The sequence below is a fragment of the Lampris incognitus genome, chromosome 1 (assembly GCF_029633865.1).
Source record: "Lampris incognitus isolate fLamInc1 chromosome 1, fLamInc1.hap2, whole genome shotgun sequence".
NCBI lineage: Eukaryota > Metazoa > Chordata > Actinopteri > Lampriformes > Lampridae > Lampris > Lampris incognitus.
The window spans coordinates 100,244,827-100,263,973 of record NC_079211.1 but is presented as its reverse complement, the minus strand read 5'-3'; the positions used below and the strand labels follow the sequence as shown (position 1 = coordinate 100,263,973).

Here is a 19,147-nt window from a genome sequence, read left to right as displayed (position 1 = left end):
AATAGGATGCCCCCCCCCACACACACACACACACACTGCACAGCATGGGATTTTCAAGTGGTTATGATGTACTGCATATCTGACCATGTCCATCTCCAGGGACTTTGGCTAACCCAGTTTGCCAAGCCAGACGGAGCTCGGAGGTTTGCAGAGCTGAGTCCTCCCTCTGACTCCGGTGCCCTCAACAAGCGCTCCAAGAGTGTGTACACTCCTCTGGAACAGCAGGTCATTCAGATCAAGCAGCAGCACAAGGACGTCTTACTGGCTGTGGAGTGTGGATACAAGTACAGGTTCTTTGGGGAGGACGCAGAGGTGGGCAATGAACGTTATGGATCCTTTGTTCATTGTAGAGTAAATGAGTAATTTCATCCCAAAAGATTTTGTTTGGAGATGTTTATTAGTGTTTTAGATACGCTGATGTTTTTGCAGAAAAGAATCAAGAATGCTTGTTTAACAATGACTTGCAATATCAAAAGTACCTGGCAGCATCATTTAAATTGGTGTTAGAAGTTGTTTTATATGTTGAAGGCATCTTTTATTTCTGGAATCTTAGGATATCTGTTTTTGGAATAAATTTGCCATTTTCATTTCCCTGATTCAGATTTTTCAGTTTTCTCTCTCTCTCTTTTTTTTGTTTGTTGGTGAGACCAGATAGCTGCGAAGGATCTGAACATTGTCTGTCACCTGGACCATAACTTCATGACGTGCAGCATCCCCGCACACCGTTTATTTGTCCATGTGAGACGGCTGGTCTCCCGTGGACACAAGGTACACAAATGCACTGCAGTCCTCCTTCATTTCATTCTGCCTGCACAGTGCTGTTACTAAGAGGACAGCGCTGAACTTCTCACCATGGTATGGAGTCTTATATCCAAGATGTTTTTGTCTCGTTTCCAGGTGGGAGTGGTTAAGCAGACAGAGACCTCTGCAATCAAGGCCTCGGGAGCCAACAAGAACACTCTGTTCACTCGTCAGCTCAGTGCCCTCTACACCAAGTCTACTCTCGTGGGAGAGGGTATCCATATATAATGTGTGTGTGTGTGTCTTTCAGGTGTGTATGCGTCCATGCGTGTTTGCTCATTTTTGTGTGCGAGTGTGTGCCTGTGCATTTTCAGGCAGGGACGCAGGATTTGGGTCTTGTAGGTGTTGCGAGTTGTGCTCACTATTGTCCCCAAATCTCCTTGACGGTTGTTTGAGACGTGAACCCGGTGTGCAGTTTGGGAAACGTGGAAGACGGGGGTGGCGATGACGTGGTGTCAGACCCTCCTGACAGCTACCTCCTCTGTGTCAGTGAGAACTGGGACAAGCTACGGAAACAGCTCACTGTAGGCCTGGTGGTGAGGAGGATTAATGCTGACTTATTTCCATTCTAGTTGCTCAAGCAGATTAGCATGTACCATGTGGTCCCAGATCTGCAGTCAGGATAAAGCCATAGCAAAAAAAAAAAATCTTTAAAGCTAAACTCCTGAAGACTGGCATTTTTGTCTAACACGTTGACATCTGTGATGATGCTGTTAACTGCGTAGGTGTTTTACCTCTCTAAATCTCACATTGTGGTGATACACAATTGACGATAGATTCACCAAGGGCTGCTGCTCCTTTAAGGCAGACGTTCAGAGTGCTGACGTAGGCGCTGCTTAGAGTTTTCCAGGAAGTGGAGCCATGTTTTCAGCAGCCTAGCGGTTAGCTGGTTGCCGCGAGAGATTGTGCTGTATCGGTGTTGTTTTGTGTGGCGAGTAAACGGAAATGACTCGACTCGATCTCTCCGTCTCCTCATTCCTGTACTCCCACAATATATCCGTTTCAATTAAAAAAACAGAGGTACCACTGCCATTGTGTCAGCACCTTCCCTGCTGTTGACAATAAAAAAACAAAAACAAAAAAAACAAAAACATGGTCGAACCCAAGTTTTAGTTATTGGTATCTGTCGGCAAAGGCTTTCTGTGAACTTGGTCCGCCATGTCTGTCTGTCTGTTAGCCGCCACATCGCTGCATCTTAATTGAATTCACAACTACCGGCCTTATGCATTTGGCTCCCATTGGAAAACAAAATGATATGTGCATTATCATTTTCCATAGAAAAATCCTACCCAACAGTAACAATTAAAATGAGCAACTATAAGCGCGCTCAACTTTTGGATATTTGTTGATTACTGTAGCTGTTGTCTCAGTTACACCAGTGGTGTAAAATATTAGAAAGAACATTTATTTGCATGTTAATTTTAAGGATTGTAGCTTTAAAGAAAAAAAAAAACCCACAATGAGCCAGGACAAGAGAGGACAGAATGTTTTATACTTGTGCCATATGCAAACCTTGTTGCACAAGACATGTTAGGTATGTTAGACATGTTATGTACACATAGCCATGTTAGGTAAATGTCAATAAGAATATTCTCTGTAATGAAGAAGTTAGTGCAATGTTAGCTATGTCGGTATTTTGTTGTATGTATTGTTGTGAATTGGTTTTATTGGACTGAATTGTGGTTAGGTAATGATAATTACTCGGGTTATGTGATTTCTATGATGAACAAAAGCTACAGCCCTTAGTTGTGTGACGCATCTTGTTGTTTCTGCATGCGCATAAGTCTGTTTTTTCTCAGAAATGTAATTAATGCATGGGCTTATGTGTGCAGGCAGTTCAGCCCAGCACAGGCGATGTGCTATTGGACTGTTTCTCGGATGGCCAGTTTCGCTCTGAGCTGGAGGGGCGTGTGCTAAAGGTCAACCCTGTGGAGATCCTGGTGCCATCTGATCTTTCAGACACAACTCACCGACTTCTGCAGAGCATCACCAATGCCAGGTATGTTCCTGTTGAGGTGTGTGAGTGACGGACTGTGGTGGTGCTTTTCTTTTCAATGAGTGACTGGCCAACACTAGGGGGCAGTTTGCACCCATTTATCATAATTGGTTTCTTCGTGCGTGTGCGCGCGCGTGCATTCGTGTGTGTTTCTGTATGTTTGCATATGTGCTTTGCCTGTGTCTAGGTCTTAGTCGTGTTTAGATTTCCCTTGACATGCTGACTGTAGTTTTGGCTGGAAGTCTCTAGACTCGACCTCAATGGGGAAATTGATGCAGTTCAGAGGTGTGAAAGTGGCCCTCACTTACTTTTTTTCCACTACAGGGCCACATAGGGATTAGTCATTATTCACATTTTTAGACTTAAAAAAGAAAAAATGTCATTACTGTCAAGAGGATATTATCAGCAATATCAGGCTGAAATTATGAGCAACACTTACAAAGCATGTTATAGATGCTATGAAAGGCCCCAATTGCTGTACGAGTCTTTTTTGTTAGCCTCCTATCTAGTCGGGTCACTTTGGGTCAGGAAGATGACGTTGAATCTAGTTTGTTTTACCTACAGCAGCAGAGGACTTATATGCCACTGTGCTTTGTGGAGCACATCGTAGATTAGCACTTTGATTAAAAAGCCCTTTGAAGGGGGCGTCCGGGTCACGTAGCGGTCTATTCCATTGTCTACCAACATGGGTATTGCCGGTTCGAATCCCTGTGTTACCTCCAGCTTGGTCGGGCATCCCTACAGACACAACTGGCCGTGTCTGCGGGGGGGGAAGCCGTGGGTATGTGTGGGAAGATGTGGGTGTGTCCTGGTCGCTGCACTGGCGCCCCCTGTGGTTGGTTGGGGCGCCTGTTCAGGGGGGAGTGGGGAACTGGGGGGAATAGCGTGATCCTCCCACGCGCTACGTCCCCCTGGTGAAACTCCTCAAAAGAAGCGGCTGGCCACTCTGGATTGGCAGAGGGGGTGGAGCAGCAACCGGGACTGTCGGAAGAGTAGGGTATGTCTGTGAATGTTCTCATTCATCCAGGTCATGGTTATCCAAAGGAGTTGAATCAAGTGTAACTGGACTTGGTATATATATACACTTGGTATATATATATATATATATATATATATATATATATATATATATATATATACACACACACACACACACTTGATTCAACTCCTTTGGATAAGAGTAGGGTAATTGGCCGGATAAAATTGGGGAGAAAAAAAGGGGGGGAAAATCCCCCCCAAAACAAAGCCCTTTGAAAATTTGATGGTGCTATGTTTTCGCTGAGTATTGCTTTTAGGATATTAATTACCTGTAGGTGCACTGCTGCTTCAGTTTTGAAATCCGTATATTTACTGTGATCATAGTGCATTTCATGACCGTTTTCAGTTAGGATGACTTCATAAACTGGATGTTTTACTTTCAGGTGGAACAACAACCCAGAGGCAAAGTCTGCACAGTGTTTGTATTCATTTCATGTCGTTCAGCCTGTAACCAAATTATTTCAGTGTTAGGTGAAGATGATCCTTGTTTCACTGGTCACAGAATATTTTTATAATCGGACCAGGAGAATATAGATTGAGTATAGGCCAGGGGTGCACATAATTTTTTTGGTCTGGTTCTCAAAGGAGCACCTGAGGTTCTTGCTTGGTGCTCACCTGTTTTTAAATACATTTTTCCATGACCCACCCACCTCACAAAATGAACAAAATATGAGGGATACATGAATAACATTACATGTACTTTAATTTCAATTGAAAATGAATAAAAGCAGTAGGTTACAACAAAATGTATGTTCTTTAAAGTGCCATACATGTGACTTTCAAATGAAATGACTGCTCTTCAAGCACTGAAAACTAAATATACAAATGACTGCTTTTTCAAACACTGAAAACCAAATCAAACTCACAACAAATCTGCTATTTAAAGCATTGAAAGTTCTGTTATCCTACAGGACATCATCGTCATCTTCATCACTCCCCTCCAGACTGTCTTCCTCTATTTCAAAAACACCAGATGTACTAGGCCTGCTCCTTTCTCGCTGCTTCAGCCTACGATTAGCTGTTTGCATCCACAAGTCTACTGCTGGCTTTGGGTCAAAGGTTTCTGTTGTGAACTTAGATAAGTGGATGTGCATTAGAGATGAGAGGCGATAGTCTGACAGGCAGGATCTGTACTTGTTTTTTATTATATTCAGGTGTGAAATCCCCTCTCACATGCAGTACTGCTCAAGGGCAGTGTAAGAGACAGCAGAAGGACTTTCTGAATGTTGGAGTAACTGCCTGGGTTGCTGGTGTTCACTACATTGACTAGATCATGCACAGAGGAGGCTGCCAAACGTTTTCCAGCTTGCTTTAAACGCATCCACTCTCTTAAAGTTTCATCTTTGTCAACAGGCATGCTGGCCTCATATTTCTCAAGGATGTTACTAAGTGTTGTGTTGCCAATACCGTGGAGGTCTTTCATTTCATGAGGCCAAGTTGTAGGATCAAAAATCAAAAAGTCATCGCATGACTTGAGAGATTCATATCTGCTTTCAAATTCATGAATTAAAGCTCTCAACACATCAATCTTATCCCTGTCAGCTTCAGCATGTGCCACAGTCTCCTCCCTGTACTTGCCCTCACTGTCCATCAGTAGCATCAACTGTCCAATAGCAACCATGAGCTCATCTTTGCATTCACCAATAGTCAGATTGTCTTTCTGGAACCTGAGGGAGGTGAACTGTAAAATGTTCCCAACATCAAGCATGTTGGCTAGGAAACAACGAAAACGCTCTGTGCAGATATGTTTTAGGCTACTGTCATCACTTGTTGCCACTTGGATCTGAATGGCTGGTAACATTCTCCATATTTCAGACAGTCTCTTGTCTCCATTCAGACCATCTGATGTTGTGGAACTTACCTAGTTTGACAAAATCAATGTCTTTCTCCTCACATATCTTTTGTAGTTGTGAAATTCGTTTTGCACCCCCTTTCTTTAAGTGAAAGCTTAGCAAAGTGATGATAGATTTATTAAATGACTCACAGTATGGGACCACACGATCAGCTGATTTAGCACAGTTCTCCAGCGTGTGGGCGGTGCACAGGATATGCACAAGGGAATCCCCGATATCCACCATCTGACGTAATTTGGGAATGACCCCGTTGTAAACTCCAACGTTGACAGCTGCTCCATCACTGCTTACCGACACCAACTTTGTCTTCCACTCCGCTAAACCACAATCATTGAACAGTTGCACAAGTCCATCCATTATGTCCTGTGCTGTTCGGTTGGCCCCCAGATTAATTAATCCAAGGAAGTCTGAGCTGTATTCTCCGTTGCGGGACACAGAAACAATGTACACAATTTCCTGCTCCGTTTTTGTTATATCTTCGGATCCATCGAAAAAGCACACCCCAAAATTCAGCTGCTTTCAGTTTTTCACTTAACTCTGAACTTATTGTCTGAGTGATGCTCTCCGTGATGCGGGATCCCCCTTCTCGTGAATGACAAGCAGTCCTAACGTTAACTCCTAACCTCTTGAGAAGCGGAATATCCTCCTCGTATGAACGCATAGGACGTGCATGTTTCGCTTTGTGAAAGGCCAACAAGAGCATGTTTGTCAGTGCCTGATGTTGTTCTTCCGTCAGTCTGTCTTGCCACCTGTCGAGCGGGCCGCTGGGTCTCTGGTCCTGGCTGCGCCTGTTAGCAATAGCTTCCACTACTTTCTGGTGTTCTCTGCAGTTTACATGCTTATCAAAAGCTGGATGGCGGAAGTTTTTCGTCCCCATATAAAAGTGGCAGTTTCTATCCGCTAATGTGGGATTTTGCCGACATAGTTTACACCACATCTCAGCGCGGGCGTCATCTGTTTGAAGCCAGCCGATGTCCTGCAGCCATTTCTCTGAAAACGTACGCTTTGACTTTGGTTCTGGTTCAGTATGGCGTTTCTTTGGTGGAGATGGAGGAACACCAAAGAAATTACTCAATGTCGCTTGCTTCTTTGACATTTTGGAGAAATTAGTGGCTCATACTATAGCATTGGCTAAAACCAGTGGCTCATACTCTGCACTGCAAAATGTTTGGTACGCAAATGCACGGTAAAACACTTGAATCTGGTGCTCATTGAATATTTTAAGTGCGCATGCGCACCTGTGCACCACTTATGTGCACCTCTGGTATAGGCTGTTTGTCGTCAGTGGGTTGGTCCATTCATAGACTAGGTGTGGTGTGATAATCTGGCGGCCTGTCCAGGGTGTCTCCCCGCCTGCCGCCCAATGACTGCTGGAATAGGCTCCAGCATCCCTGCGACCCTGAGAGCAGGATAAGCGGTTAAGACAATGGATGGATGGATTTATTTATTTTTATTTTTACTACTTTATAATCCCCGTGGGGCAATTCTTTCTCTGCATTTAACCCATCCTAGTTGTGTAGCTAGGAGCAGTGGGCAGCCGCCGTGCAGCGCCCGGGGACCAACTCCAGTTCTTATTTCCATGACTCGGTCAAAAACCCACAGCATACATGGGGAGAACATGCAAACTCCACACAGAAAGGACCTGGGATGAGCCTCAAGGTTGGACAACCCCGGGGTTCGAACCCAGGACCTTCTTGCTGTGAGGCGACAGCGTTAACCGCTGGGCCACCGTGCTGTCTAAATATTCAGTCTGTTTTGTGTCTTACACACCAGAGATCTGCTCCATAGGCTTCGGCACGCTGCTCTGCTTCTGAGCAACATAAGAGGAACAGTGATAATTTGCCGCAGTGCTGACCCTGAAATGTTGAGGAACGCTATTAGGAGATCTGAAACAACACTGGTTGTTTCCAATAACTTTTAAACATTGACTGAAGGAATGATGTTTTTTTTAATTTTATTTTAGAAACTAAGATTGCAAGATACTATAGTAAATACTGTATTGTGTGACCACTCAGAGGCTAAACATGGACACATGATCCTGGTTTCGGCTTGCAGGCACCTAGGCAGTGAGATGAGTCCCACCACCAGTCTTTTGGTTCAGGAGCTGGCTGACAGGCCGGGTGGTCGACAACAGCGGTTATGTTATGTTCCAGAAACCTGTTGGCACTCAGCCGTGCCGTCATTCACTGTCTCTGTGCTGACAGTCTGCAGCCAGCATGTTCACACCAATAAGGACAGAGGCCCACCGCAGGCTGTCTGTGATTGAATTACACTGTGGAAATGAAACGACGAGGTGGGCGGGAGTGGAGTGGATCAGAATTAGAGGGGTATGGATGGAGGGTTGTCTGCGAGCCTCTGTCACATTGTATTGCTCTGCTTTTTCTCATTGAAAGGAAGGATATGTTTTTCATCACTCGCCTTCCTTTTTAGTTCTCGAGCTGTTTCCTTTTCTCCTTTCTTTTGATCACCTTGTTTATTAGCTTACATTTTGCTCATGATTCATTTGTATTCATGCCGCTCTCTTTGACTCTCTCTCTCCCTTTGTCCATCTGTCTGTGCGTGTCTGTCTGTTTCTGTCTGTTTTTCTCTGTCTCTGTCTCTCTCTCTATTTCTGTCTGTCTGTCTGTCTCTCTCTCTGTTTCTGTCTGTCTGTCTGTCTGCCTGTCTCTCTGTCTGTCTCTCCATCTCTGTCTCTCTCCCTCTCTCTCTCTCTCTCTCTCTCTCTCTCTCTCTCTCTCTCTCTCTCTCTCTGTCTGTCTTACTCTGGCTTCCTCTTTTTGCTTTTTTCAGCCTTGGCTGTTTAGTCATTATGGTGGTGATGGGCCTGTAAAGGCCAGTCCAATTATCCTGTTTGAACAGCTCTGCTCTGTTGCGTTTTGCTTCGCTGAGACAAGACTCTTTAATTTATAGCCTGTGCGATACAAATATGTGGAAGGTTTGTGGGTACATTTTAGGCAGAATACTTGTCACGTTTACATTTACACACAGCTTTCAGCTATGCTCCTTTAGATAACAAGGAGTGGTTGTATAGGTAATAGCAAAATTAAAATTTTTATGTATGTATGTATGTATGTGTGTGTGTGTGTGTGTGTGTGTGTGTGTGTGTGTGTGTGTGTGTGTGTGTATACATTCGGGCTTGTCTTTCTCCAGTCTCCACCATGAGTGACTACTAGACTGAATTGAATGACGCTTATGATACAAAAAGATCAAGTAAAAGGTATTTTGTTGTGTTTTAGCCCTAAACAATCTAATTTATCAATACAATAGCTCAGATCTTTTGTTAGTTTTGAATTTTAAAAAAAGTGGCTCGAAGCATAAACTCCATCTGCTGATGTACAAGCCCTCCCCAGTTGAACTGTGGGAGCAGCGTGACAGCCTGTGTGTCTCCCGGGGTGGCTCGGGAAGATGGGCCCCCTTGGCAACCCTGTACATGTGTGTCTGTGGAGCGATGGGTAATGAGGCCCTGGGAGGCTGGTAGTAGCTAGGTGAGGTACTGCTTCCCTCATCCACCGCCTCGAACCATGAGTCAGGGATACCGCAGTGGAAAGGAGCAGAGGGATTTGGGGGGGGGTGTCTCTAAAAGCTCCCTTTTTAAATGGGGGAGAAAAGGATGCACTCAGGCTTTTTTTCCGTTTTTTCTTTTTCTCTTAGGTGAAGATCTCATGGTCTGTAAGCTTTTAAAGAGTTTATAATATGTCTTGAGTTACACAGTAATCAGCAATCATAGCTATCGCTAAACACACATTTGCACACAAACACACGATACACTACACATTCAAAGGAGGTGCAAGTCAAGAATTGCTGACTTCAGCCGTTAACATTAAATTGCTATCGTTCAGCAAGACTTTGTGTGTGTGTCTGTGTGTGTGTGTGTGTGCGCATGCAAGCGTGTATTAGCATGCACTTGTGTTTATATATATTGTATATGCATGGTTGCATTTGTGTGTAGCCAGTAGATTTCAGTAGTCAGTATCCGAGCTTGGTATTATCCCTGCAGCATGAGAAGTTGCGGGCATTAGCGAATCTCTCTCCAACATTAACCTCCGATCCTCCAGTCAAGACCTCTCCAACCCTTCCTTTTTCCCTCCACTGCCCTGTGATCTATTACCACAGTGGCATTGCCCGGGGCAAAATGAAATTTAAAATTCTCTGTATGGGTTTCAGATGGCATACAGAGCCAAGATTTATTTCCTTACTCCTTGGCCGACAGAAAATTCCGTGTCCATCGATGGATATACCTCATCTAGTGCAGAAACAATTAGTTGATCGACAGAAAATTAATCGATTGTAATTTTGGTGGCCGATTAATTGTCTTAAAGTCATTTGTCAAGCAAAACCACCAAACGTTTGCTGGTTACAGCAGCTGGTAATATTTGTTTGCCTCTCTTCATCCATGTCACTGTAAAATTAATACTTCAGGGATTTTTGTTGTATCTCATTGCTTCAACTGTCGTTCATATTTTCCCCCTTCTTCTTTTTCATCCTCGTCCTCCTCCTCCTGTCCAAAGTGTGGCACCCACGGCAACTTCCTAATAGCTGGACTTGTGCTTGGAAACTGAAATATCCATCCATTATCCCTACCACTTAGCCTGCTCCCGGGGTCACAGGGATGCTGGAGCATATCCCAGCAGTCATTGGGCGGCAGGCGGGGAGACGCTGAATCACACACACATTCACACCTAGGGACAGTTTAGTACGGCCTAAACTAAAATATAACATCTATAATTTTTTTTTTTTGTCCAGACACAGTCTATCTCAAGGTTTGCGGTGTGTCATACATTCACACCAGACAAAAGATCCAAGTTGTTAACAACTCCTTCATGATATTAGCTAATATAAGGTCTCGCTGGACTTGGGCATAAATGCCAGACTGTTCTCTGCACCCTGTTGTCCCAGGATCAATATCAGCAGTTGCTGCCTTTCTTCTACACCTCATAATCTGGCGGAATCGATCGCTTGAAGGGTTGGTGGTCTCAGATGCTGTCTCGGATGCGTTATTAGCACAATATGCAGTCTTATCGATCACATTCATAAGGTGTCTTTTTTTCAGTCCTTCAAGTGACTGATGGGCCAGTGAATGGATTAACACATTTCACTGAAGTGTGTGTGTGCGTGCATGTGCACGGGCACATGTTGGGGGAAACAAAAGAAAGGAAAAAGCTCCAGCACTCCGTCCAGAGCCACAAGTTTGCCTTGGTTGCCCCGGCAACAACAGAGCGGACAAAGCGACGTGGTCCTTGAAATCTGCAGCATCGAGCAAGTGAATGGAGCGTTTCTCCCTGGTGGGGAAACGGCATGTTTTTGCACTGCAGAGGATTCTGCGCCTCGCCATGTAGTGAGATGTATCCCGAATCGCAGGATGGCTGACACGCCCAGTCCTTTTTTTTTTTTTTTAGGAGGATGTTGTTCCTCACTGGGTGGACTGAGTGTGAGAGCGATGAGGGGTTGTGTGCTCCTCAAAAATCCCTCAAGACTGATTGTCACCAAAAAGATCCTTAGACATCTGGACTAAAACCTCTCTTCTTTTGGGATAAAGTTATGGCATGCCTTTAATTTTAGTATCGATAAAAATAAAAATAAAAGTCAAGTCAAGTTTATTTGTATAGCCCAATATCACAAATTGCAAATTTGCCTCAGGGGGCTTTACAGCAACACAACATCCTGTCCTTCGACCCTCTCATCGGATAAGGAGCAACTCCCTAAAAAAACCAAAAACCTTTAACAGGGAGAACAAATAGGAAGAAACCTCAAGGGGAGCAACAGACGAGGGGTCTCTCTCCCAAGATGGACAGATGTGCAGTGGATGTTGTGTTTACACAATTTACAGAGCACAACATTGAAAGAGGATAACATAATAATGGAATTATAAAATTTATGAAGAATATGATGTGCAGGATGCCAAGCAGTGTCCAGACGCCACCGGAACAGCCCAGGACCCATCTGAGTGAGAGAAGGATATAACATTGAAACAGGAGAACAAAATTGCATGGATTTATACGATATATAAAAGCAATATAAAAGCTATATAAAAAGCATAAACTGTTCATTATTTCCACATTCTAACCGACTACCCCCCCCTTCCCCCACCCTTGCCTCCTCTCTGGCCAGTGTGCAGGCGGATGATTGCATGCGTGTTGAGAAGAGGGACAGCGCTCAGTTTGAGTTTGCCTCTGCGATGAACACAGTGACAGAGTTCTACTGCCACACTAAGCACACAGGTGTGTGTGTGTGTGTGTGTGTGTGTGTGTGTGTACATGCTTGCATGTTGATATATCTGTATGTTTGCATGTATGTATTTGTGTGTGTATGCCATGGCACTACTCTGGTGGTGCAGAGGACGACAGAGGCTCAGAGAAATGGGTTAATGCAATAAAACCCATCGTTAAAACGAAGGCAAATCTATCTGGACTTTGTGTGTGTGTGTGTGTTGGTGGTAGAATCAGTGGCTTAATATGTTGTGGAATATGTATATCTTTGGTTCTGATGGCAGAGGGTAGATGATCAGTAAAATGACACTGACATCAGGGGTTTGCAACTCATAGTTGTGCATTTGTGCTTTTATGTATTTGCCCTCCCCCCCCAGACTCCCGCTCCCTGTCCAGCATTGTGTCTCTGGAGAGCCCGGTGATCTGCTGCCTTGGGCCTCTCATCCAGTACCTCAGAGAATTTAACTTGGAAAGGGTTTTGTTGAGCGACAGGTACACACACACACACACACACACACACACACACACAAAGAAACACTCTTTCTGTCGCTCTCTCTCACAGGTACCCAAGTTGATTTCATGCACAAACATCGCATTTCAAAACCCCTTTCCTCTGCTGATTTGACCCCTATTTTATCTTTTATTTATTTATTTAAATGTGACTGTGATACATGTGTACCTCCCCTGTAGCTCCTTCTGCCGGCTGTCCTGTGAGTCAGAGGGTATGGTCCTCAATGCCACCAGCCTCAGGAATCTGGAGATCCTCACCAACCAGGTAGGCACACATCTCAGATGGCGGTCACAGCCACTTGGGTCTTACTGTCCAGACAGCACTAAGCCCCTGTCTGGACAGAACCGAGGGATCAGGCAGCAAGAGGGATGGTCAGGTTGCACGTGGTTCAACACAGTAGTGCAAGTCAAGTCGATTTTATTTCTGTAGCCCAATATCGCAAATTACAAATTTGCCTCAGGGGGCTTTACAACAACAGAACATCCTGTCCTTAGATCCTCACATCAGATAAGGAACAACCCCCCCAAAAAAAACTTTTAACAGGGAGAAAAAATAGGAAGAAACCTCAGGGAGAGCAACAGAGGATGGCTCTCTCCCCCAAGACGGGCAGACGTGCAATGGATGTTGTGTTTACACAATTTAAAGAATACAACATTGAAAGAGGATAACAGAATTATAATTCAGTTATAAGATATATGAAGAATATGATGAGGAGGATGCCAAGCAGTGTCCAGATGCCACCGGAATTGCCCAGCACCTGAGCCATGCGACCAGCAGCACCGTGTAGACCTGACAGGAGGACAGAGTACACATGCACACAGGGGAGACTCACATCACACCATTCACATACGCGTGAGAAGACAGGAAGACCATTATTCAGAGAGAGAGAGAGAGAGAGACATTAGAGAGAACAGTTGCAATAATCAATAATATATACTCTATAATTTGTGCTTGGTTGAATACATTGAGATATAATCTCTTAGAGTAACAGCAGTCTTGAGTTGAAATGTCCCCTGCTCCTCAGATTGAATTGGCTTCGTTTGAAGTGCATGATTGATAAAAACAAAGCAAATCTACATTTCTCGGTCACCTGGACATGGTTGCATCAGTAATAAATACATTTCTCACTAATTTATGTATAAAGTCCTACTAAATTCTTAGACTTAACTAGTAAGTTGTAAACTTGCAGTTTACTAATTTGGGTTGCACTGTTCAGATATATGGAATGTTGTAGCTAGTTATGCTTTACTAATATGTAAATATGTTACTAGGCAAATATCACAGCAGCCACCCAAGCAAAAACCGTTCACTCATGTAAATATGGAGCATCATCAAATGGCTGGCCCCTCCGAGAATCGCCACCTTAACGTGGTGGAGGGGTTTGGGTGTCCCGGTGATCCTGGGATCCTGGAAGGGTCTTCCAAGGCTAATTGGTCGCAGGGGAGGGGCCATACTAACAGCGATTCCCAAGAAACCCAATGAATTTACAACAGCAGAACCACAGCACCTTGCCTGGAAAAGGGAAACCGCGGCCCCCTCCTGGAGCCAGATCTGGGAAGGGAGCTTGTCGGCAAGCGTCTGGTTGCCGGGCCTTGGCCCATGGGGCCCGGTCAGGCCCAACCTGAAAAAACAACATGGACCCACCACCCCGTGGATCCACCACCCACGGGGATGAGCATTGGGGTAGGGTGCAATGTAGGCCAGGCGGCAGGCAAAGGCAGGGACCGGGGCGTGCCGACTTCCGGCATCACAGACTGGTCCTCAGAATGTGAAATGTCACCTGTAAATATCAGTTTGGCCAAAAACCCTCCCATGCAGATACTTTACCATTCATGTCAGGATAACCATCAAGATGAATGGATTTGTACCCATAGTGGAGACTGTACAACTTATTGGGTGACACAAATTGGCATTTCTGTGATTACAAGAGAAAGCTCAGTGACAAGTCATCCTCGTATCATGAGGCAGTATGGTTCTGCCTCATGATACATGGCACAAAGGTTCAGCACGACTCCACCTCGATGAGTTTGCAGGCAGCCATGTACTTGAGATTAGCTCTAGGTGGGGTGAAGGAAGGGCACTTTTCATGAGTTCAAACATCTTGTATTTACTCAAGCTCTGCTCTGTCTCGCACCTACCCTGTTGTGTGTGTCCATTATATAATGACTGTGTGTGTGTGTGTACTTTATGTATCAAATAGCGTTTTTTTCCCCCCAGCATGTGCTCATTCTTTCTCTCGCAGACAGACAGACGGGTCAAGGGCAGTCTGCTGTGGGTGCTGGACCACACACAAACTCCATTTGGGAGGAGACTGATGAGGAAGTGGGTGAGCCAGCCGCTTGTAAACTTACAGTGAGTATTGGAGTCTTCTGAACACGGTTACTGCAGGCCTGTGAGGCCTGGCCACCAGGCCCCGTTTCTTTGTGTCGGATACAAAGAATTATCCTGGTGGCCATCACAGTCATTACCTTAGAAAAAGTCCCGACTATTAGTTTGTCTACAAGACCACCTGGACAATATCATGTACATACGTTTTACTTACTTTAAGCATGGTTCCTTAGTGTAATGCAGTGGGGTGGTAGAAAGCAGAAGCGGCCATATTGTGTGTTGATGTAACATCATTAAAATATCTACTCCAGATTTTTAATTGTCAAAACAGCACCAGAGGATAGCAATGTAATTAGCAGCTCCTAATTAACTGGCTTTCACCTTGACTAAACAAACCAGCAGATTTGGACAAACAGGGTTATGAATAAAGTGACTGAGTTAACAGCCTGTTTTTTTTTTTTTTTTTTTTCAGCATAGAAAAGAAAAAGCAAAGGTGCCCAAAGAATAAAATCACCTCAGAATCACTTGATTAAGAATGACGAATTGACTTTCTCCATTAATTTTTCTCATGCTTTCCCTATCTGCTTCTGATTTATGGGGACACCCCATAAATCAGAATAAATACATTTAATAAATAAAATAAATTTCCCCACTTATCTTTTATTTTATCTTTTACTGTCCTTTCTCTTCACACCTAACCCCAAAAGATAAAATCGCGCTTATAATAGCCTGTTTCCCAAGCTCATCAGCCATTTTCTCTTTACTCTAACCCTGAACTCATTTTATATCAAAACCAAGGTCTCCCAAATCCCATTCAGTTAGAATATTGTGATAACAGCCCGTTTTTTTTCCTTGGTTCTGTACTCGATCATTCATATGTCAATCATCTATGCATTTTCTCCTCTTTTGTCTGCCTCTTGCTTTGCGGGGATTATAATTCTGGACTGTGCACTGCTCTCAGATTATACAGATAGCTGCTCTACAGCATTTCAACATCAGTAAAGCCCAGATTACACACAAACACATTAATTCCAAGAAACACAACACATAACAAGCACACATTTATGTCCCTCCCCCCACACACACACACACTGTATTCATGATTGTTAGTTCCATGTGCATTGTGTGAAAGTGTTAAGCCTTTCTTAACCCTTTTTTCAGTTGAGATTTGCGGAAAATCCTGCCTTGGCTGGTTGTCTGTTCATTTTACGAGAAGCATATTCATCGGAGATTATGTATTCATTATAATATGGAGAATAAAATTATATTTGAAGATTGAGTTAATGATTTTTTTTAAATTCCCTTTATACCTCTTCCTGTTCGATGTTGTTGGTCTCTCAGCTGGGAGTTTCTGAACCTTGTTGTTTGAAAACTGCTTTTATGCGTTTTGATTTGTTTTTTGTTGCCTTGTGCCATTTTCTCTCGGTTGTGTTGTAGTGTAAGCCTGATACAGGCCAAAGGCTGTTGCTGTCTGTCGTTTCTGTGACTCTGACTGCCCGAGTGGTCCCATATTGTCTAGTGTTGCAAATATAGATCATCGGGGTGCATCTGGGTAGCGTAGCGGTCTATTCCGTTGCCTACAACCACGGGGAATGCCGGTTCGAATCCCTGTGTAACCTCCGGCTTGGTCGGGCGTCCCTATAGATACAATTGGCCGTGTCTGCGGGTAGGAAACCGGATGTGGGTATGTGTCCTGGTCACTGCAGTAGCGCCTCCTCTGGTCGGCCGGGGTGCCTGTTTGGGGGGGGGGGACTGGGGGGAATAGCGTGATCCTCCCACGTGCTACGTCCACCTGGTGAAACTCCTCACTGTCAGGTGAAAAGAAGTGGCTAGCGACTCCACATGTATCAGAGGAGGCATGTGGTAGTCTGCAGCCCTCCCTGGATCGGCAGAGGGGGTGGAGGAGTGACCGGGATGGCTTGGAAGAGTGGGGTAATTGGCCAAATACAACTGGCGAGAAAAATCCCAAACAAACAAATCAATATTAAGATAGATGTAGGAAATTTTTTTTAATTCATAGCAGTACTAGCCTGTTTCATGCGTCACGCACTCATCAGCTGCCAAGTTGGCTATACAACCTAGTATATATATATATATATACTATATATATATATACAGATTGTCAAAGTTGAAAGGTGTTGCATTAGCGAGTCGGCTTTCCTATGAGGACAGTGACTTCAAAATTCTCAATCTGGGCGAGCAGATTAGTGAAGGGAGATTTGTGGTGGTAAAGAGAAAGTTGGGCACAGAAAGGAGAAGTTGTTATGGGCATGATGGATGGAAACTTTGTCTTTAAGTGCCTTTTCCACCTGGCTTTCAGTACTCTAATAAAACTCATCTCTCTCAAGCTGAGACTGACTGGCTGGTCTCGACAAGCTCTAACCATCTCCTCACTAGTTTAGCGATTCAGCTTTACGGAACTGATTCTTTAACAGTTAATTATAATTATGATTGATTGAAATTAAAATTCTAATTTAGATTTCTAATAGTTGTAATTAACTGTAGAAGAATTGTGTTAAGAAATATTTTTCATCTCTCGCTCTCTCGCTCTCTCTCTCTCTCTCTCTCTCTCTCTCTCTCTCTCTCTCTCTCTCTCTCTCTCTCTCTCTCTCTCTCTCTCTCTCTCTCTCTCACACACACCAGGTCAATCTCAGACAGGCAGGATGCGGTGTGTGAGATCCTGGAGTCAGACTCCATTACTTTAACCTCCATCAGGTCTTTGCTATCCCATCTGCCTGACCTGGAGAGAGGGATCTGTAGCATATACCACAAAAAGGTACAAATTCTCTCTGTCTCTGCCTCCACCCCCTCCCCCCTCTCTCCCTCTGTCTTTCTCATTTTCTGCCTCTCTTTGTCTGGTGACTTGCCTCTTGATTAATGGTAGAGAACCGTAACCTCATTGGTACTTGGCTGATGGTCAGGCTCTATATCATCTGCTCCAGGATCTGTCTCTGAAATGTCAGGAGGCATCTTGTGTGTGTGTGTGTGTGTGTGTGTGTGTGTGTGTGTGTGTGTGTGTGTGTGTGTGTGTGTGTGTGTGTACTCGTTAGAAAAAGTTCTTGCATTGCAGGTATGAGTATGCTTAATATCTTTTGTGTCCAGTCCAGTTCTCTTCATCGCTATATTGTCACTGATTTTAGTTTTTCTTCAGCAGGCGGTTGAAAAAGTGCAGAACACTAATGCAGAGTCACGTGCACATACATGCAGACGCACTAAATGTCAATTTGCCTATCTGTAGCTGAATGAAACTGTATAATGGGGTTTTTTTTTCTCCATGGCTACATTTGCATAATGGAGAGGAGAGCATGGTTGCTGTCTCTTGTCCTTGCGTGCCTTGGATCATAAAACAAGCAAGTCACGGGCAGACACGGGGACCATTAAAACTGCAATGTTGTCCGTAGACTGATGCCCTAGACCATTAAAAGTGTGACACTCGTTAAACTTCAGCAACCCAGTCCTCTATGGTGACAACGTTAATGGGGATATGAATCCAGTTAATTTACAACATCGCCTCTTGCCAGCAGCAGGGTCACCGTGTCAGTAAAATTATATTCTTAAATGATCATTGGCACTGTTTGTTCAGTGACAAATAATGGGATTCATAGCATTCATTATCTGGACAGATAATTACTGCCGTATAAATAGTTATAAACACTATGTTTTAATAAGCGTGGATAGTCTTATCCTCGAGATAGGGTTGGGCTCTACATAGATAAGATTTAGGTTTTAATGAAAGTAATTCATACAGAATTCATGAATCAAATCACTTAATTCAACAAATGTAATAAACAGAGGAATTTGTCTTGGTGGTATTAGTGCAGTTGTATCGTATATTACTTACATACTGATGTTTTATGAGTATATGATTGATCAAAGACTGTTGGCAAAATTTTAATTATAATTCCTAAAATCCACGCTGCATTAAAACTATTAGGAAATATGTTTTATTGTCTCCCATGGTAAAAGCTTGAAGGCTGTGCAACGTAATGGGTAGCATCTCAGAGTGGTAGCTGTAATAGATTATTGCCCGCTACGCTTGACTGTCATATCCATCACAGATGAGATTCAGTGATCCAATCTCACCAGTTTACACGATCCCCCAGTGACACACACACACATGCACAGTTATTTGCATTTCACCAAAAAATGGAGAGCATATTTTACAATTACTTTATCATAAATGTGTGTGTTTTTTAGGGTTGTCAAAATAATGCATCAATTTCGATTATCCATCCATCCATCCATTATCCAAACCGCTTATCCTGCTCTCGGGGTCACGGGGATGCTGGAGCCTATCCCAGCAGTCATTGGGCGGTAGGTGAGGAGACACCCTGGACAGGCCGCCGGTCCATAACAGGACCCCCCCCCCCACACACACACACACACACACACTCACATTCGCACCTAGGGACAA

The 19,147-nt window shown here is 44.0% G+C and overlaps 1 protein-coding gene across 1 annotated transcript in view; it reads left to right on the top strand.

Moving 5' to 3' along the window:
- msh3 (mutS homolog 3 (E. coli)) overlaps window positions 1-19,147 on the top strand; it is a 67,730-nt gene that overhangs the window by 5,968 nt on the left and 42,615 nt on the right. Inside the window, exons 4-13 of the mRNA XM_056278530.1 lie at window positions 100-312; window positions 652-768; window positions 898-1,015; window positions 1,198-1,337; window positions 2,634-2,800; window positions 11,797-11,906; window positions 12,272-12,386; window positions 12,585-12,669; window positions 14,648-14,757; window positions 17,377-17,509. Of these exons, the coding sequence (XP_056134505.1) occupies window positions 100-312; window positions 652-768; window positions 898-1,015; window positions 1,198-1,337; window positions 2,634-2,800; window positions 11,797-11,906; window positions 12,272-12,386; window positions 12,585-12,669; window positions 14,648-14,757; window positions 17,377-17,509 (1,308 nt within the window). The remainder of the gene's footprint in view (window positions 1-99; window positions 313-651; window positions 769-897; window positions 1,016-1,197; window positions 1,338-2,633; window positions 2,801-11,796; window positions 11,907-12,271; window positions 12,387-12,584; window positions 12,670-14,647; window positions 14,758-17,376; window positions 17,510-19,147) is intronic.